Here is a 22,070-nt window from a genome sequence, read left to right as displayed (position 1 = left end):
GACTTTAAAATGTTCTTGCACTTAACTGCCTGACGCCCAGCCACCACCATCAGACTGTATTGTCCCACAACCACCGCCGTCCTCATTCATGCACGGCCTGCTCCGACCTCCACCTCAGGGGCAAGGAAGTGTGGACAACAGGAACGCGAGGAATACAAAGAAGAAATCCTTCCTGCATAATATCCCATATGCTGTCTTGTAAAGCGTCTCAAGATAACACTTTGATTGATATAAGGCTGACAGCTGTGAATCCCAATGTCAATGAGTTGATGTCAGAGGGGAAATGTGATTTATCACATTAACCTAATGTGAGTTTTCCGGCCTAATGATTTTAGTTTTATGGGCTCCAGAACGTTATATTTGATGTGCAGAGCAACATTTGATTTCTGACTAAATTAAAGTTAAATAAAGACACTTGTACTCCTGTTAATATAAGTCAATGACAGCCAACAGGTGGATTTATGTTAAACAGATCAAACATTAAGTCATTCCTGATAAAAAAAAAAATATTTCATACCCAATTGTGTTGAGTTGCTATAATAGCTATATGGATTTCAAAAAGATACCCTAAAACTACAACATGTTTTTTCCTCCTCACATTTTCTGACAAAAAAATGGATGGGAAGCTTTGGGGAGCCGGATGTGTCCCGGTGGCCACCCATTGATGATCACTGCTGCAGGCCGTACGATATAATTCATCTGATTTTAATGAAGGCCAAGAAAGTTCAATACCTTGATTAGCTGAGGTGACGCAGAGTATATACAGCATGAACCTCCCACCTGCATTTGAGCTAACTATTCATAAATTGAAGCCTTAATAAAATACTGAATAAAATTCAGAGAATCTGCAATAAAAAACAAAATACTTTTTTTCCTGAGAGCCCAAAAACATGTTAATTTCTGCTGTAATGTTGGGCTTTTTTTTCAATATGGGGCCTAATGGGGATTGACTCACTTTGTGAGGGAGCCTCAGGTGGACACTCAGGGAAATGTAGTTTCTGGCACTGAGGCATTAGCTTAATTTCTTCGCACTAGAGCTTGCTTAATTTCAACCTTTAGAGTTATTCTAGCAATCGCAGCCCCACACATCTCTGTAAGCTTTCTCTATGTTCATGTATGAGAACATTTTTATTCTCAGTATGTTTTTTTTTTTTTTACTTTAATCACTATTGAAGCTGCGGTTTTCATCCAGCCCTGAGTGCACCTGTATTCCTATTTGTGCCTGCCTCCAGTGTGTGTTTGCATGTGTTTGTATTCTTTCAGGCCTGTGTGTTTTTGCTCTACAGTGTGTGTTTGTGTGTATATAATGAGAATCATTGAGACCCCAGCACCTGACGCAGGGCCAGTGAGAACTAGCTGCCATCTGGTCAGCCCTGAGGGAGTCCGCCGGCCACCCAGAGCTGTTGGGTCCTAACAGGTAGTCCGTCTGACATCTCTAACTCATCTCCAACCCTGCAAATGGCTAATAATGAGGGGTGGACAGCTGGCCGCTGGACCCAGTGTGCCCCCCCCCCCACCTCTTCACCAACACCAGGGAAAATGTCAGCTCTGAGATTTTCAGCAGCATTAGCAGTTCTGTGTGAGTGGAGAGTTTAATCTGGACACACTGCTGGCTGTGTTTGTGTGCATAGTTGTCCTTCAAAGGAAGGGGTACGCATACATCATGTAGTTTAGCTTTTACGTGCAGCAGCTCTATAATGGCGCTTTTTTTAAACTAATCCCCAACTCTGTATTGGAAGCTGGGAGAACACACAATCTTTACTTAAGTAGAAGAAGTGTAGGCAAAGTCCTGATTCAACTTGTTACTAAAGTAAAATTTAAAACATAAAGGCTAAGAAATGTTCACGGTACTAGCCAGTTAGCCTGTCTCTAAACTGTTTGATACAACGGCTGTGGCTAAAAGACAGAATAAGATGGTGACGGATGAAGAAGAGAAAAAGAGAGAGTGACAGAGCAAGATGCAAAGCGTACGTCCCTGCAGATATTATTCATAACAGACTGCATCGTAATGTTAGGCTGTGTAGTATCGGTGTCATCGTTGTCTCGTGTTTAGCAGCTTTACCCGGTGCCGAAAATAATCTAACCGGAGTTATGTCTCATGTTTGCAGTTAAACTCAGAGACCTTTGGTCGGGGACAATGCACACGCAACAGAAATCCTGGGGTGTGATGAAACTGACAGCACTTCCTGCACGGCAACAGCCATCGATGTGACTCCAAAGCCCCCTGCAGTAACAGACTATGTTACATATATGTCTCTCTAATGACATTGTTGTCATATAACATCCATCATGCCTGATATTTCACTGATGGATACTCCAAAAAAAATCATCTTTTGTCTGTGTTATTATAACGTCCATTAAGGTTAAAATCAATAAAAAAATATAGATTATTTCACTCAAAAGCATTAAAGCTAAAGTAATGAGCCCATTTTCAAAACGTTAGGAGTAGAAGGTATTAATGATACTAATATTAAAATGTCAGGACTAAATGTGAAAAATATGCCAGATAAATAAATACCCTGTAAATCACAGATACCTGAAAACCATAATTATGTATCTGTGCGTCATCACTCCACCTCTGTATCAAAGCTTTATGTTAAACGATATTGTAGATTTTCATTCTTCTACATAAAGAATAAAGTTAACCGGAGTCAAAGTCCATGTGTGCACGATACATAGCCAATAGATCCAATTATGACTTGGTATGCAGTAGCATTAGTCGGCCTACAGATGGCAGTATTTCACAGGATACTTTAAGTGTATGCTGCTGTGTAGTGATGAATGAAAAGAAAGGAGAAATGAATTCTCTGTAAAATGTATGAATGGTTATATTACGACATTAAAAACTCTGAAACGGGCCTGAGTGTGTCTCTTTATATCAGCCAAGTGAGCTGCGGTTGTTACAACATTTTCTTTTTCATTCTACTAAAACAAATGTTAAATTTACTTCATGTACTTGTGTGAATAAATGTCTCTCATGTACAAATATAATGCTTAAACAGAGGATTTGTACACGTTGGAGACAGACACTTTACAAATACATAGAGATGAAAATCAAGTGACAAACAGGTCTATTTTACACACTGACATTATCTCCATCCTGCCTGCTGCTGATAACAGACACACTAGACAGTTGACATAATTACATATACTATGAAAATCCCTTTTGGGTCTTTATTTAAGAGGAAGGAAGGAGAAATATTTCCATGAACCTTTTATGCAAGAAAAATAAAATGTATTGCAACGTGCTCAAGTTGAGCCAAAGGATGACGCGATGGGGGAGGTTGGGTCTATAGCGCGCAGAACACTGTACGTGAGGTGCAAGTGAACTGATGGGTGACTTCATGTAGCACCGGCATCCGAGAGAGAGAGAGAGAGAGAGAGAGGGAGAGAGAGAAGAGAGAGAGAGAGAGAGAGAGAGAGAGAGAGAGAGAGAGAGAGAGAGAGAGGGGTTATGTGACAGCATGTTTCAGAAGAGGATCAACCCCTGAACGAGGTGGGAGGGTCAGTCGGTACCGGCACCCACGGAGAGATGCACACCGCTGCCCAGATGACTTTACCGGCTGCGCGTGGAAGAGATTGACCGTCAGTTTCAGTTTGTTTCGCTGTTTCTCCACATTTGACGAGACTGACTGACTGACTACTGACTGAAACGCGGGACGAACCACCCTGAAAAATCTCTGCGAAATAACCGGATCTGCTCCACTCATGAATGAGCCTCCTCATATTTCAAGGTGAGTAGTCTCTCCTCTGACCGAGCTGCATGCCTGTAATGTTGCAGGAGGGCAAAGTTGGGTAGACTTTACGCGTCCTGGACGCAGGGGGCTACGTCCAAAGACATTGTGCGCTTTAAATCGGGGTATTGTTTTACGATGCTGCATGTAAAAAAATCTAGATTTTATTTCCCCGATGGCCACCTGTAACAGCAAACAGATGTGGGCAGATGCTCTGAAGCCGCATCTTCGTCACAGAGATGAGGCAGAGTGCAGGTTTATGAGGACGCATTTCGCTCCACTGTCGAAATAGCATGCCCGTTCGTGCAGCTGTATTTCCCAGAACTCTTTGCACATGTGGTTTATTCAGTGGTCATCAGGAGGATAGCAGACCGAAGCCCGTCCTCCCCTGCTTCCTCCTCGTGCAGCCTTGGCAGCGCTTGCAGAGCAGAAGCCACTGGGACGCTGATAAGCCCGGGCAGCCTGAGCCTGAAACAACCAAAGCACACGCAGCTGTAGCAGTGCCAACCCCAACAATGCTGTTGACCAAGTGCATCTTTGTCGAAGCCCCTAGTCTGTGTGTTTGGGTGGTAGTAGAGGGGGCTGTGGTGGTGGGTGGATTCTTTGACTGTTAGCCCTCATGCAAACCAGATGAAGCCCTCTTGCCTCTGTATGCTCTTTCTGGTCCGGCTTATCTAACCGGCCAGTTGGACCAGCTTTTATTCTCCTGGCCCCTCCAGAGTGGGTAAAGCCTCTCATGGACACAGAGGGAGAGGGAGAGAGAGAGAGAGAGAGAGAGAGAGAGAAAGATTGGCTTCTCTCTCTGGTGTTCATGCCAGTCATGAGCTCTGCCACTTTATCAGTTGCCTGTTAATTTTAAAATTTAAATGAATATCCACATTGGTTCTGCGTCTCCCCCTTTCACCTGATTTAAAGGCAATAAATTATCCCCAAGTTTGTGTTTGGACAATTTCTGTTGGTATGAGGACTTAATACAAAGTAATTCAGAGGTAAACCAGTTGAAACTCTTAAATAGGCTCTTTTTATTGGGTCAGTCTGGCCAGAAAAACAACGAAAACGTAGTTTCTTCTTCCTCCTTGTTTTTTTTTTTTTTTTGCCATGACACTTTGGGTCCAGTTTCATGAATTGCCCAAAGAGTTCAGCTTGTTGGAATTTTACCAGTGGGTCAGTATAATGCAAGTTAGATACTGATTAAGCACCTTTGAGTTAAAGATTCGGACCTATAGCACCGATATTTGAACGGTATAAGACATATTTCATTCTTGTTGTTGATGCAGCAGTGAGGACACCGTTGGGTGAATTTGTTTGCTCAAGGGGACAATCCTGATGCCCTTGTTGACTCTGTATGGACAGTATCTGCTGTCATGTCCATCTTTTATTATTTCGTACATTATTGTTGTTGTCAGTATTGATTTTCTCCAGAAGGCAAACAGTTTCTTCTGGAGTGAGCAGAGCTGCAGAGCAGTTTGAAGCATTTGAATCTTCAGCTGTGTTTTCAGCTTTTCCTACCCAGAATTCATTGCTGATCAGTACTAATTAAGGATGATCTAGATCCATCTGTGTGCTATGGAAATATTCAGTGATCTTCCTGAAGTTTGAATATCCGTCAGATCTAGGCTTCAGTCAAAGTCTTTCTGCATGTAACATGCACTTGTATTACATACTGTAGCTTTAAGACACCACCATGACGTCACAAAAACATGTTGGAAACACAAATTGGGTTTGGATGAAACTTAAAATCTACACGTCTTTTTGGTAACAGTATTCCTCTAATTCAGGATTATACACGGCCTTTACTCTGATCTGTTTTTATCTATGAATAAATCCTTTTGTTTTTCGGAGTAAACTGAAGTCTGTGGATTGTCCAGTGTCTCCTGAGCACGACTCCCTGGAAAAATTAATCTTTTGGGGATTTACATTTTTCAAGCTTTGAGACAGACAAACACATTTACACAGTGTGCATTTTAGGCAGAGACTTAAATTACAGAATCAGATATTTATTATTGGCTTAACACAATGACATTTTTTTTTGTTCTTTGTAGTACTTTGGTTAAACTCGTCTTTGAGATGTAGACATTGTAGAATTAGACTTCAAAGGACATGTCCAACAAAGTGAAGCAGACAAAAAAAGGTTTCTTTTGGATTTTTGCATTCTTGAGGATTTTTCGTCCCTTTTTTTAAAACAGTTCTTTTAGTGGCACTTTTGGCTGCAGAGGGATTGCATGTGAAACTACATTATTTTGGAGTCTTTTAACCCCGCAGACAACACCAGACCAGTGTAGGTGAAGTAATTTGGAACATCTGTCTCTGTCGATTCACCCACAAGCCAGGAGTTAAGTTTTATCTCCCACTTTACAGAGATTAATGAGTGAGAATGCAGGTTTGAGACGAAGAAAAAAAAATAAAGGATGAAATAAGGAACACAAGTCTGTTACTGCTTTTTGATTTAAATGTCCACCAGTTCATTGTGTGACATTGATTCTGGGTAAATTTGAATATCAGGGAGCACGATGGATGTGGGTCAGGGGCAAAGGCGACGCCGAGTTGCTGCAGTAGTACATCAGGCGAATTAGTGTATGTAACACAATTACACGGTGTGTGAGTGCACAGCAGCTCGCCCCTACTACCCGTAGATGAAGACCCCCCACCTCAAAACCCTTCCCCCCTCCCCCCCTACCGCTTTCCCGGTTGCCCACGGAGACACTGATTAAACACGACTGTTCAGATGCTACACCCCGAGGAGGAAGAGGAGGAAGACGGAGGACAGCCCCCTGTGTGTGTTTTGTATGTGTGTTAGTGTTTGCATGTACTGTATGTGTGTGCATCCATTCATAAGTGCTTGTTATTTATGTATTGACCCGTGTGGCTCTGCATAGGAGTGTGTGCATTAAGGAAGGGGGGAGAGAAAGTGTAAAAAAAAAAGAAAAAAAAAAAGAAGAGAAAAGAGAAAACATCGACGTGAACACGACAAGGAAAGAAGAAATGGAGATAAAACACAATTCTGCAGATCATCAAGCACAACTGATACGCTGTTTTTCCCACTCTTTAATCCCCTCTTTCAATCTTCACGCTTCCCTTTTTTTTTCTGTGTGTGGTCCAGCCCTGGAGGGAGGTGGATGTACAGGTAGATAAAGGTGGAAAATACTGTTAGAGCGGAGATTAAAAGGAAGAGAGAGGATAGGAAGCAAGAGTGAGAGAGGCTAATAAAGACAGAGAGAGAGAGAGAGAGAGAGAGAGAGCAGAGGAGACGAGTAAAAAAGAAGGAGGAGGCACAAGTGGAAATCGTGCAGCTCACCTGCCAGATGGCAGCTTTGGCAGCCCCTCAGCATGCAGTGATGGCGGTCTTGCAATATGGCGCATCGCCTCCAGATTGTCACACCGTTGTTGATTCAAACAGTGCGATAACTTTGCTGATGTGTGTGTTTTGTGTGGTTCTCTCTGGCACCAGTGTGAACAGACGGCATATGGTCAATTTAAAGAAACACCAACAAAGTTAAAGGAGTAGTGTGTGTGTGTGTGTGTGTGTGTGTGTGTGTTTCTTTTCCCACAGAGGGAAGTGTTGACTCATAACGAATAAGTTTGAATAGTTTCTAGGGCTGGTTCTCTTTAAAGGACACTCACCGCATAAATGCATCATTGAAGGTTCTTTAACTTTAAGAAATAAAACATTTGAAAGAAGCAAAGACTCCTGGTGGTGTTGTGAAGGTTACTTTAGGTTACACTTCACTTTAAACAGAAAATCTTCAAAACAAGGTCAGGGCTTTTTTTTCTAGTTAGAAAGACTTTGATGTTTACCTGTGGCACATTCAAACAGAATAATCAAATAAGAGTTGGATATTTTCTTGAATTCACTTATATTCCCGTCAGATATGTTGTCAGGGCTCTACACAACATGTGCTGTCTTGTGTAACTAATAATGGGCAACCACGTCACAACTGTTGAACTCCTTGTAAGATAGAAAAATGCTCTCAGCATCCGTCCAGATTTCATGTTTTTGTCATTTATTTCTGACCTTTGAACTTCCTGAATTGGCATCCAAACTACTTAATAATTAAATGTATAATTGCCAGAGTGACCTTTATCATTGTTGAACAGGAAAAGGGCAGGGAGAAAAAAAACTAAAGACAGGAACACACCTACACCTTTCACCTTGACTTTTCATTAAATTGCTCTTGCCATCCCCATTGTAACATTTTCTTGTGAAGTTTGGCTGAGCCAATATGTGAAGACAGTAGGTACTATTCTGGAAAATTCACTGTGAGTGAACAGGCAGCAAGGGAGATGACGTTTATATGTTGATTTTGTGTTAAATCTGCTTCTTACTCTTTACTGCATGCCAGGATGTTTTTTACCTCCCCATTCTCTGATAGTGGGAATATGTCCAGTTATGTGTAGCACTGAAATAAAGTCAAAAACTTTCATCTTATCATTGGAAGCTGTTGATTTATCTGCCGTTACTGCGTCGTCCTTTGAGCCTGTGAAAAGGCTTGAGGAGTGAACAACAGTTTAAAACCAGGAACTGTACTGTACATGTACATTTACACTGACACATTGACACTTACACTACAAAGATAAAATACACTTTACAAGTTTAAAATATAATGACATTTAAAATGATACAGGGACATAAATTAAGTTGATGTTGATGTATCCAACTTTAAAATCTTTCAAAAAATTCTGACCTCAAATAACTGGTGGATGTTCACACGGGACTCAGAGTCTTTCAAGAAGTCTATTTTTGGCCAAAAATCTGTTAATTGGGGAATAGGTAATTTGTGGTGTGATTTTCACTTTGCAAATAAGGGACAGGGACTTAGATCAAGGGCGGCCTCTCCAATTATGACAAATTACCAGACGTCCCCTGGTAATACTAGTGCAGTCTAAATAGGACTGTAGGGAATAAAATTCAGGATACTTTGGCAGCGTCTTCATCACTCTTCATCTCTTTTTGATTAATTTAGTCTCTTGCAAGTGCAGAAATGTAATGAACTCACAAAGCTACACCACATGAGTGTCCCTGTAACTGGTCCGAACTGTCGCCTATGGATGCTGCCGACTTTTAAAATTCATAATGTTTGATTTCATACATCTTATGAGAAGGGGAACCAAGAAATAGGAGTCTTGGAACATTTTAATTAGCTGTAAATTACCATGTGGCAATCTAACATGAAATGCATATATTGGTCATGGAAAATGTTGTTATGTAAGATGGAAAATGTATGGAAATTGGTCTTAATGTAAAAAAGACAATCCATGGCTAATCCGTGTCTCTTCACTTTAAACATTCTGCTCGCCTCCATTTCAGAAAACGCCTCCAACTGAAATCATTTTCTGTTCCTAGAAAATTATGTTTTTGTACACTTTCAGCATGGAATGACAAGGAAGATGCAAGCAGATGAAAATGACAATAAATAATAACATCAATACTTTTGGATAGTTTCCACATTCACCACAGTTTAACAGAAGAATTTAACTTCAGTTTTTAAAAGAACATGACCTTCAGGTTTCAGTTTTTTAGTCACAAGTCTGCTCAGTTCTCCTGACAAAACTGTGCCTGGAGGCACCTGTTGGAAGTGAAGCTTTCTAATGATATTAAATTCATGAAAGGTCAAGGTTACAGCTAAAAAATCCTGACTTGATTCAAAACAAGAGTTTTTTTGGGGGGAAAAGCAGCCCAACACTCGCTGCTCTTATCCAAGAAGTAAGCCATCACTAACCTGCAGGACCACATTTCCCAGAAGCCCACAGCACCTGGTCTACATCAGTGATCAGCCCATGGCAGCACACAAACTAGATGGGACTTGATTTATAGACTTGTATAATTCAATTTAATTTGAGGATCAGATCGCATTAAGAAGGACATGTAAGAGCGATGGGAATAGTTCTCTGCTGTGTGTTTGCTGTATATGCTGCACTGTTTATCCAGTATTGTGTTTAATGCAGCTTTTAAAAACCTTGTATTCCATTTGCCTTCCAGGGAATTTCTATTTGAGTGAAATCCACCTGTGTCTGCAGTCCTTGTAGACCTCAAGCCCACCAGGGTGCTGTACTTTTAACCAGGCGATTTACTATTTCTGAACATTGAGGCGGCTTCTTGTATTTCCCCCAAAATCACACTCAAGGACTCAGGAGGCGGGATAGAGTTTCACAGTGGGTTAGAATTAGGGACGAGCCGGGCGGACCGTGGAGACAGACTGAGATAATCTGGGCAGATGCTTGTATTTGTACAGCTTTTGGGTGAATGGCCACCAAAGGCCTTATTTGCACTGCGGATTAAATGTTAAATGGGTTTTAGAGCAGCAGATACTTAGCGGGGGAAAGTTGTCTAATAGTAGAACACGCGGCTTCTCTCCTCCTCTTCGCTGTCTTTCACCGTCTCCTCTCGCTCACAGTGATTTGTCAGCGGTGGAGGTAGCAGCTGTTCCTTTTGCATTGTAATGTCTTTGATCGTAATTACTCGTGCCAGATACCTCCAACCCTGGCATCCTCCACCCGACGGAGCCATATGGGCAAAGATGGAGGAAGCGTGGGGGAAACATGCAGGGCGTCTTTGGAATGAGTTCTTTGATTTCTGTGTGCTGTGGTGTGGGAATTATGGACATATGTGCTTCACAGCCTCAAATGTTTCCTCTGCATTGCTGTGTTTGATTATTTTTCTCATCCGTACACACACTGGGGTCTAGTCTCTGCCAAATGTAATGTCTTTTCCCTGTCAGGTCCCCATGATTTATGCATGCAAAAGCAATATAGCGCTGCACATCTGTAACTGAATCAGCCTGAGCAAGAGATGTAGCTTTGTTCTATGGAAAGAGCATTGTCAACTCAGACAAATAAAGACACTACTACCTCAGAAGATGGAGCAGACAATAAAATTACAGGCATGTATACCAGGCTGGTAGTCACTGAGCCAAGTAAAAATGTCTCTTAGAGGAGAAAAAACACGTCTGGAGAGCTTTTCTGTACAGGAGAGTAGAGCTCACATTTCACTACCCCTCATTCTGTATTCCCCTCAGCTGCACCGTCCATATATCACTCAAAGCCTCGGTCGGACTCCTCTGTTTACCCCTTGTTCTTCTTCTTGCACTTAAGCGAGGTTATGGATGAGGGGTTGCTGAGCGGCCCCGGCAGCACGGCTCTCACGCAAGGCTGCGAGGTTTCCAAAAGAAAAGGCAGTCAGTCTGCTCTGTCTTCTTCACTCGCTGAATTATAGAAGACCCCTCTATTGCACTTGAGCTGCATGGGTTTTCATCACAGAGCTGGAGGTCACTTTGACTCTCCCCTCTGTACTCATCATATATGCAACACGAGGGTTTCTGCAGTGGAGAGGAGCCTGCTTGAGGTCACCATTAACAGGGGAAGACCGACAATGAGATTTATGGAAGAGGAGACAGAGCTGAGAAGAGGGACGGGAGGAGAAAGGCATGCATGGTTAAATCTGACTGTGGCTGCAGTGCCCTTCATCTGCTCCATGCTCTTAACAGCAATTTCAGACATAGTACTGTATCTGCATGTTTAATGCATATAGCGGTGAGATAATGGAATGCATTGCAGAGGAGGCTGCTGACTGTGTTGTGGCGATGTGTTGGAATTGGTCCCCTCTGTCACATTTACCTCTTCCCGGGTCCCTCGCAGCGTCCTGCAGTTATTAGGAGCAGAGCGTGCTGAGATGACGTAGTGCTGTTTTTAGTGTTCCCCTCAGACACCCTCTGCTGCTCTACCATCAAGATTAGTGGCTGGCTGGAGAGCCCTAAAGCGTGCAATATCTGCACTGGCCAATAAACTAAACAAGTAGAAAAAAAAGGCAACTACCGTTTAATTTAAAAAGGGATAGGAGAACCAAAATCAACAACAGTCTTCTAACTCTGTGTTTTAGGGTTAATGCACGTGATATAACAGTAAGCGTCTTCAGAGAATCCTAAACCTAAAATTTCCTAAATCCTAAAATTTTAACCAAAATTTGAAATATAATGTTCTAAATTGTTCACGAAAGCTTTTCTGTCATTATAGATGTGACTTTTGCTGGATTGACCTTGATATTGATAACAACATTTGTATAAATGCTCACAGTAGCTATGTAGCTTTGCTGACCCAGAGTGATTTTTGTGTGTGTGCCATTGGATTGGACAGCTGAAGAGAGACAGGAACTGCTGGGGATGGAGAGTGGGGGATGAGATGTAACAACTGGCTGAGGTCAGATTTGATCCCCCCATGGCTGCTGAACAGAACTTAAGACTCTGTACATTGGGGGGGGGGGGGGGGGGGGGGGGGGGGGGGGGGGGCTACCTGACGCCCAACAAGTAATTTTAAACTGTTTGCAGGTGTTTAGCATCAACTGTGCTTGGTTATTTATGTCTACAGTTGTTTGATTTGGGCCACTGGTTATCCATTTTAATTAACAACTGCATCTCGTCATCAGTCCATGATTCATCATGCCGCTGTTGTGGAAGCGATAGGCTAACAATTATAATCATAAAGCACTGTGCGACTGGCTACAGCAGCAGATTTAATCCCAAGAAAGTGCAATGCTTCCTGAAGTTAGGTCAGATTGAGGTCTGCTCATGTTCTTACTACAAACAAACTGCATCGGAGTCTGAAAAAAGAAGTTGACAGAGCCCCACCTTTTCAAGCGGTCCCAATATGTGTGTCCATTCCCCATCAGGTATTGATTGATTTCTTTCACACCAGTGCAAACAAACTGCAGCGAGGCCTTGTACTGTAACTGCCAAGCTAATAACGTCCTGGGTGCATCTGTAACATTTGCATGTAAATGAGGGAATATTTGAAAATATAAAACCCAATATTTGGTGCAAAGTTGCCCTCTTCCTTTATGCAAATAAGCCTCGTTGCAAATACCACCTCATCCAGTAAGACCAGCACTGATTGCCACAGGCATTTACAGTGCTGCTATTTAACGCCATTGAGACCGGTGTATTAAATTGACGAAATTTCTCCTTTTCTCCCTTTCTGCTTACTGAAATGAATGCCTTAGGATTGCACTTTGCACTCAGCTGGGGGTGACTGTGGAGCAGTATTTATAAGAGATACAACATGCAAGCTTTCCAATGATCCGGAAAACAATTCATTATGAATTGAAAATAAATGATCTGTTAAAGTCTGTAAATATTACTTTGACATTATTAATATAATCAGAGCTCAAATCAGCCCGGGGCGGTCAGCGTCTCCACACTTCATCCACATCCCCCAGTTTCCCTTGCTTTCTCCATTCAGACAGGGAGCTTTGTTCTAAACAGTGAAAAGTCATCTTTATAATTTTCAAGTCTGGCATCAAGATAAAACATGGAAAAGTTTCCCCTCCCCTCCTGGCTCATCATCTTAACGTGGACAAAAACAGCTCCATCAGCTCAGAGTAAAGGTGCTAAAGATGGCTTTTCTCCACATTAGGACGCAAAACAAGAACAAACTGAACCAAACCAAACAGGTTCAGTGTGAAAGTGTCCTAAAGAGCAAAATGGAATAGATTTTTCAAAGGTTATGGACATTTTCCACTTACTGCACAACATGTCTAAATGTCCTGTGTTGTTTTTTTTTGTGTGGCCATATAGGTGTTTTTTCTTAAATGCTGTGTAAATATACTTTATTTTTATTTATTCTTATTTCTATTTGTACTTAATTGCTTTCTTGTTCTTGTCTTTCTTCTGCTGCAACACTTGCATTTCTCCTCTGGGGATCAATAAAGGATCATTTCATCTTCATCTTGTTTTTATTCACATTATTGAGGATGCTCATTAAGCCTCTAAACTTTTAAACAAGACAAGCTTTTTGACTATTTGAAGCCACATTTCCAGCAGCCTTTAAAAAAATAAAATAAAAACATGTATAAACAGGCAATTACTACAAATGATATGACTTAACAGCCCTTGTTTCTCGAGAGTATCATCTAAAAGCGTTGAAAAATCTTTCATCTAAATACTTGTTTAGTGTTTTCATCCTGGTTGTGAGACATTTCTTGGGGGGGGGCACTGCTGTTTGATTACATCGCAGAACATCAAAATTAACCACAGGCCAACTGTCACATAATTTCACTGCTTGGCATCAAAGTGGAGATTTCCTGTGGGTATATAAAGTGTGAGCATCCACGCTACACATTTGGCCCCTCTGAGGCTCCAGTCTGTATGAAGGCGGCCTTATGAGGCGGAGCCAACGCGCTCAGGGCTATCCCCTCCACAACGCGATCCACGTATAAAACACGGTGGACTGATCACAAAACCTTCCTTTTTCTTACAAACCCCACCGGTTCTCGTGTGATTCAACATGACATTCAGTTATAAGTCATCGCTAATAAAGACGGCATTTTCATGTCCTAATTCCCCGACTCATCACTGTAGGTACCAGCGACAGCCCCTGGCTCTGGCTTGCCGGGCTCCCTCCTCCCTCCTGTCTGTGGCACGTTTGACCTACTTCTGTCTCCGCAACATTGTAAACAGATCTACTAATTGCCTTCATTTATTCATTTGGAAGTCAAGTTCTGTAGCGGCTGGCGCCCTCCCAGCTCATTCATGTGTAATGTGTACAACCCCGGCCCTCCCCCAATGACTCGTCCATGTGAATTTACAGGACACCCCTGACAAAAGTATCCCCACCCATGCTATGAGGGTTCACATACTGTAAATGCATATACAGAACATAACCATGAAGTGCAACAGCCAAAACTTTATCCACTAAATCTGAAATTATCCCTGTCTTAGAAAATACAAAACACTGACGCAATAAGCGAGTTTCTTAACTGTGTGTTTCTGCCCTGTCGCCCTGTAATCATAAAGGACAGAGGCTGATATGACTGTTGTAGTTCAGAGTCCGACATTTCTTTGCCCTCTTGGTCCTCCTCCGTTATTGCTTTTTGTGCTGTCTTATAAATCTAGGGCACACATAACAACAGCAAAGAAAAAAAAATGTTTTTATCACCTCTGATGCTGCTGACAATGACTCCCATTGTTGACTAAGTGTGAGAGCAGAGATGCTTCGTCTGACCTTTACAAAGATGGTGGCATAGTGTGTTGACAGTGCTCCAGATTTCATAGGGATCTATAAGCCTAAAGAAAATTAAGATCATCCTGAAGGTCATCTTTTATTTTAAGAGATGTTCTGATGCAATATCTTTAAACCGGCTGAAAACCTTCAATCATCAGAAAGATTCTGTTGCTGTACTTTTTTGAAATGTTTGCTAACATTGTTTTATTGCCTGCCTCAGGTTACTGACGGTTTTTTAGTTGTTGCTCATATTGCCAATTCAAGGCGGGATATTAAGACCACTGTTATAGAATAATAGAATAGAATTACTTTATTGATCCCAAACTGGGAAATTGTGGCGTTACAGCAGCAGGTTATCCAACACACAATATGAGTAAAAAACATATATATATATACATACATACATACAAGCAGGATTTAACTAAGCATTACTAACAACCAGGATTTAACTAAGCATTACTAACAACCAGGATTTAACTAAGCATTACTAACAACCAGGATTTAACTAAGCATTACTAACAACCAGGATTTAACTAAGCATTACTAAGCCTGGTCTGAGATGTGTAATGGATGGAGGCAGAATGATGGGGCAAAGTCATTCCGCCACACATCAGAGGTAGTAACAGAGACGATACGATGGCAATGTATAAGGTCGGAGCGGGTGGGAAGAACAGTAATGATGTATATGTGTGTGTGTGTGGAGCTCCTGCTGTGTGTTTTCTTGCTGTGTCTCAAAGGCGTAATGACGGCCGAACTTTGTAAAGGCGTTGTTGTAGAATCCCAATTTTTTAAGGTCTTACATTTAAAAAAAAAAAAGAAGCTGAGCACCTAGAAACAAGCTAAGCTAACATTAGCAGTAGATCTGCTTGAAGCCCTTTCTAAGTCCAGAGAAACAGATTGTTATACCATTAAGCTTTATTGTGGTGTTTAACTCTTTTAATCATCTTTAAATAACTGAAAGACATGTATGGTCTTGAAATGTATTACGGAAAAACTGCTTAATGATAGCTTTGACTACCTTCACAGTCTTTTCTAGCTTAATTATTTATAGAATTAGTCGATGTTTAGACTTCAAAATGGTCTAAACCCATTACTTAATTTTTTGGCAACGTCTGGATAATTTTAGATACAGTTATACTTATCATGTTAGATTCTACTTTTAGGCCTATTGTAGAGAAAATATACGACTTTGCTATCCTATTTCTGGTGTTTGCAGTTGTAATATTGCCAAAATATCAAATTTTTTACAATAGTGATACTGTAGTTTTGCTTTTAAGTTTATTTAAGTTTATTGTTTAGTTTATCGAGACCATGTTTAACATATACATTTATCTCAGTTAATGCCTTGCACCAGTTTTAGCTGATTAGTTAGATTCCATCTGCAGTCCCTGGGCAGGTAAACACACAAACGTTACAAAAAACAATACACAATTAATTCTGACTTCCCCTACTCGTTTTAAGAAGGTTCTCAGAACCTATTCAGATTCTGTCCACGATCTTGACTGAAAAAAATAGATCAAATAACACATCATCTTAGATATTATTAAAGGGTTGTTTGAACTATAAATTTTAAGAAATTTGAAAAAATTGGTGAAATTTTCTCCTTGAAAAATCCCTCCAAAATATAATTCTTCTGACACAACAGAGCTTCATGCTGTCTGACTTTAGCGAGTAGTGATAGTAATGCTAAAGAACAGCCCAAGAAAGAAATATCCACTATAAACATTTTGGGTCTTCTCTGATGGCAGATGGGTCAAAAAAAGACGGAATAGAAAAAAAGCTAAACATCCCCGCTGTGCCATGAATCATGGCTAACAGGGCGCAGCAGCAGCAGCAGTGACAGCATTTCACCCCAATAAAAGCTGAACCCACAGGATGGCTTTGGTTCCACTGATCTCGATCCAGGTCAAAGGGTCGTGTTTGTGGAAGCACAAGAGGCTGTCTTCTGCCTCCTCTGCGCTGTGATTGGTCCCTGCTGAGAGCTCGAGTCCCCAGAGGGCCTCAGCAAACCGTGTTCCCGTGTGTGAGTGTGAATGAGTCATGTCTGGGTTGGAGCGTGTCTGAGTGGCGAGGCGGAGAATTCGGCGGGGAGGACTGCGCAGGGCAAAGAGTTGTCTCTGTAATCCAGGGTAAACACTGAGCAGCATGACTGCACGCCTTAGACGTGACTAAAGCCGGGAGAAAAGAAATGGATGAAACGATGAGGCTGCCGCATGCCTGCCCGGCTTCGTTTGCCACCAGCACTTCCTCATTTCTTTTCTTGTTTTCTCCCTCCTTTGTGATTCCTCTGAGGATTTGACCGCAGAGTCTCAACACTGAATTAACCTCAGGGTGGCACTGCTGGTGTCGGATGTTTAAGGTCATGCAAGACTCAAACCCTGCTTTGCAAATATCACTCAATCTGATATTTACTGTGGACCTGGAGAGCCCTGCCTTATTAATTATGTCTAGTTTTCAAAGGACAGAAAGTCTGATAAGATTACGATGCAAAATCCAACCTGGAAGTTTGCAGAGTGATTTTGAACAACAGGATTTCAAAGTAATGGGATTCTGCTGAATTTCACAAAGCAGACAACCCTAGTTGAATTGGTAAACAGAAAAGCAATTGGCTGCTGCTTTTTGTGGCAGCTCAAGATGCTGCACAAAGGATTGAGTCAGATTTCTGTGATCTTACCCGCCCACTTTCAAACAGCTCTTTGATGCATTACATCCATTTCAGCATTCCCCTTTCACAACATAAAGCCCACATCACAAATGCAGACAAAAGATTCTGGAAAAAAAAAACGTTTACACGAAAGCTTTCTGCTGACTACCGGTCTAGGAAATGTGGTTTTCTAAACAAAAAACAAACAAACACAAGAGCTGAACAGGGTGTATATTTTCGTTAACCAAGATGGCATCACAATAAATGATGGACACTGCATCCTTTGAGACATTTCAAAAAGACCTGAGTGCGTATGGTATTCTTAAAAAAAAAGAACAAGCGATTGAAAATTGCGGCAACAACAAAACAGAAATGGTTCAGGGACTCGTCAGCTTGCAAAGCGGATGATTTGAGGGATTTCCAGAAGGAATTTGCTGGACACTATATTCCCCAAAATAAAGAAGCTGTAAGTATTCAAGCCAACATGTCCTGCCAAATCTCAGCTTTTCCTGAGAACTAATAAAAGCAAACACAGTTGTTGAGTCCAGTCGGGAAAAAATTATAGTGAAGAAAAGAAAAAGAAGCAGCGTCTGTCATCCAACATTTAAAAGACATAGGGATAAAGATAGAAAGAGGACGAGCAGAGTGTGACTTGAGTTGATTCATATTGCTCTGGGTAAATGTCATATCTTATAAATAAAGAAAAAGCAAACATTCAACTTCAGCTTTAAATCCAACAACACAGTGTTTTTCAGATGCTGCTCTTTGGTGGCCAATTACTGCAAGAGTTGCTCACACGGATTCTGCCAAATTGAGCAGAGTGGGTCGAGACACTCGAGTGACTTTTCCCCCCTGGTGTGAGCGCTGCGTGGACAGATGGACAGGAGATGCTGGAGTGGAGCTGGACTCGAACCAGCAGGCTCAGTGCTAGTCCATCCGCTCCCTCCCTGGCTTCCGCTCAAGTCAGCTGGAAGTCCTGTTAGACAGCCAATGGAGAGCACCCACCGCATCATGACCCCCGCGTTAGGACCTGACATGGCTGTCTTCATTTAACCTTTAGTTATACCGAGGAAGTCTCGCTGAGAAAACACCCTGTTTACATTAGCTCCGGACAGTTGCCTTTGAGCTACAGCCTTCTAGCAATTGGCAGGAAATCTGATGGAGATATTTAGATGTATTCCATTGAAAAATTTCAAAAAAGTATTATTGGAAGAGGTCGATGGCGTCAGTTCTCTAGGAGGGTAGAAATTTCTCACAGATGTATGGGATGTACATCTTCATCCATTAGCTTGGTGCTAACACATGAGAGTTTATTGCTGCTGGGCCGACTTTTACAAAATCACTTTTGTTGTTTGCATATAGTGACAGTAAAGTATCCTGTGTCTTGTCATGGAAATGTCTATCAACAGGCTAACAGAATTAGCATCGGGATTGCAGAGAATCAACTTGTTTTACTGAACAATGTTAAGTGGGGCGGTGATGGCTTATAGAGGATAGGTCACGCCCCACGTACAGGGGCTATAGACCTCCAAGTGAGTGGCCCAGGTTCGAGTATGACCTGCGCCTCTTTTCCTGCATGACATTTCTCACTCTTTCTCACCCTGATTTCCTATCCTATCCACTGTCCTGTCTAATTAAGGCACAAAAGCCCTGGAAAATATCAATCTTATCCCACTTGTCTATTTTACTTTTTAACAATGTTTAGTGATATAGATCATCCCAGAAGTAAAGAGATGCAAATTTAGTGTCTTATCATCTCTAAAGTCTGTAACACTACAGTTGTGTCATTGGTCAAAAGTCTGTGGCCTGTGAGCTGAATGAATTCAGCCACAATAATCAGCAAATTGAGGGGTGTACCATGACACTTGTCCCTCATTTATACTATGAATGGAAGAGAATGCAACAGTGGGTTGTAAAAAGTTAGCCAATTTATACATACATGAGTTTTTCTTATGTCTATTAGGTTCAATTGCTACTTTACGTTCCTCTAAAATGTATAGCAATTGGTTGTAATTTATTTTTCAATTACTTTTTTGGTATAAGAAAGGGAAAGCTTAGCCCTGCCAGTCCATTATACCAGCCGTCCCCGGACGAGTGTGAAGGTTGCGGCAGATATTACATTGGAGAAAACAAAAGAGGATGGTAAAGATGGGACGAGCCATTGGGAGGCAGATTGGAAGAGCTTCTGGTGGTACAAGCAGGATTGAGGGTGGTGTAGGTGTCCTAATTTATGGTCCGTCCTCCTATGCAGACAGTTTTATTACTCCACTATGAAGTAACAGCGTATCTGATGCCACTATATCCACAATGCTTGTGATGCCTTTACAAAACAAATATCTTTTTACTTGAGAAAAAAAAAATCTATTTTTTTGTTCCAAATTAGCTTCTTTTGTGTTATCTTGCTTCAAACTGAAATGTGCATCACAAAACAGCTGTGACAAGGGGAAAAGAACAGTGAATACATCAAACATCCTTTGTCATACGTCTAACTCATCCATCCTCCAGCCCATGGTGTGTTTGAGGGACATTGTTTGTCCCCTGGAAATAACTACATAAAATATGCTAATGAAATTAAACAGGGGAAGTGCGAGGCTTGATGCTGCCTGCCTCTGAATCTCTAATGACTCGCCGCCATCCCTGGAAAAAGCCTGATTAATTTAGGAATGTCGGCCGCAGTGGAGAGTGATTAATTCCTCCTGGATTCAACCATTTAAACGAACAAGGAGGAGGGGAGACAGGAAAACAGGGAGCCCAAAATATGGACGCATAATTAATACATTTGAATCATTTAATTAGCCAACGAAACAGAGGGAAGGATCGGCTACAGATTGTCACTGCTTTGTTCAAGTAATAGGCCACAGTTAGTTCTCTGTTACTCAAAAGAGGATATAATGAGCCCCCCTGTTGGTAGGGGGGAAATTGGACCATCTCTCTGGCTTGTAAATATGGGCAGACAGTTTGAACAAATGATTACTTGTTTCTTTGATGTCTCGTGTCTGACTAAGCAGGGACTGAGGGGGGGGGGGGGGGGGGGGGGGGGAAACAAGCACACATATTTCTAGGTTTCCAGATGATGTGTCTAATGATACCCTGAGAGGAGTTTTTCCACTCTTGAATAATCAAGGATCTGTTGAGTTTAAAACAAATATCTTTTCTTTGTGTCTTTCAGAAATATGTGAAGAACACTTGAAAAGGAGGAGACCGTACTTCAAATCATCTTTTCAGCCCCAATCCTGACACTCGATCCCAGAAGTTTTGCCTGTGCTTGGTGGTTTTCGGAGCCCTGTTGGGATGGGGACGTGCTTGGATAGAGGACGGACTTACTGCAGCCTCACTAAAGGACACTGTCGTCTAAAGGTCATGTCATGGCCTCTGGCACTGTGGCTATTGACTCTAATCTCTATGAATCAAAAGACTGTTGGGCAGACTCTAAACTACTTCCAATCAGAGAGGAAGGAGTGGTCGCTGAACCACCTGACTGTGCATCAGTCCACTGGTGCTCTCTATGTCGGTGCTGTAAACAGAATCTACAAGCTGTCAGCCAATCTCACCCTCCTGGTGTCCCATGACACGGGGCCAGAGTACGACAACAAAGCATGTTATCCTCCTCTGATTGTGCAGCCCTGTTCTGAATCTCTTGCTTCTACCGACAATGTGAACAAACTGCTGCTCATCGACTACTCTCACAACCGGCTGCTGGCCTGCGGCAGTCTCTACCAGGGCGTCTGTAAGCTGATGAGGCTGGATGACTTGTTTATTCTTGGGGAGCCCACGCACAAGAAAGAGCACTACCTGTCCAGTGACAACCAGACGGGGACTATGTTCGGGGTTGTCGTGCCCTCGCAGAATCAGGATGCCACTCTGTACATTGGGACGGCTGTTGGAGGCAAACAGGACTACTTTCCAACGATCTCCAGCCGAAAGCTGCCTCGAGACCCAGAATCCTCTGCCATGCTGGACTACGAGCTTCACACTGACTTTGTTTCCTCTCTCATTAAAATCCCCTCGGACACACTGGCTCTTGTTCCACACTTTGACATCTACTACATCTACGGCTTTGCCAGCGGAAACTTTGTCTACTTCATGACAGTCCAGCCGGAGACGCCTGACAATGGTATGCCTGCAGGAAGCTCACCTGGCGACCTGTTTTACACCTCTCGAATCATCCGCCTCTGCAAAGGTGACAAGAAGTTTCACTCCTACGTGTCACTTCCTGTGGGGTGCGTACACAGAGGTGAGGAATACCGTCTATTACAGGCTGCTTACCTGTCCAAGTCCGGCAGGGTTCTGGCAAAGTCTCTCAACATCAGCGCCCAGGAGGACGTGCTCTTTGCTGTGTTTTCTAAGGGACAGAAGCAGTTACACGACCCTCCAGATCACACCGCGCTCTGCGTCTTCACCATCCAAGAAATCAACACTCGGATCAAGGAGCGACTGCAGTCCTGCTACCAGGGCGAGGGAAACCTGGAGCTGCACTGGCTGCTGGGAAAGGACGTGCAGTGCACAAAGGCGGTAGGTGGACAGTAAGGAGATGACAGCACTGGTGCACTCTTTCTGACCGAAAGTGAGGCAAATATTTCTGGCTAGGAGTTTAGATGTTAGGTCAGTGGTAGCCATAATGAAGTTTGTTAAAGAGAGCACGTTAGCTGTTTGTATGTCTATATAGTGTTCTTCATGTTTTACACAATACCTGTTTGCAACAA

General features: G+C 42.2%; 1 protein-coding gene across 1 annotated transcript in view; it reads left to right on the top strand.

Moving 5' to 3' along the window:
• The first annotated feature begins 3,447 nt into the window (after positions 1-3,447).
• Positions 3,448-22,070, top strand: part of LOC132976889 (plexin-A2-like) — a 108,999-nt gene continuing 90,376 nt past the window's right edge. The window contains exons 1-2 of the mRNA XM_061041130.1: positions 3,448-3,734; positions 20,537-21,879. Of these exons, the coding sequence (XP_060897113.1) occupies positions 20,659-21,879 (1,221 nt within the window). The 5' untranslated portion in view covers positions 3,448-3,734; positions 20,537-20,658. The remainder of the gene's footprint in view (positions 3,735-20,536; positions 21,880-22,070) is intronic.

This window comes from Labrus mixtus, chromosome 7 (assembly GCF_963584025.1).
Source record: "Labrus mixtus chromosome 7, fLabMix1.1, whole genome shotgun sequence".
In the NCBI taxonomy this organism is placed as follows: Eukaryota; Metazoa; Chordata; class Actinopteri; order Labriformes; family Labridae; genus Labrus; species Labrus mixtus.
Note: the sequence above shows the minus strand (reverse complement) of the source record. Positions and strands in the feature narration are given on the sequence as shown.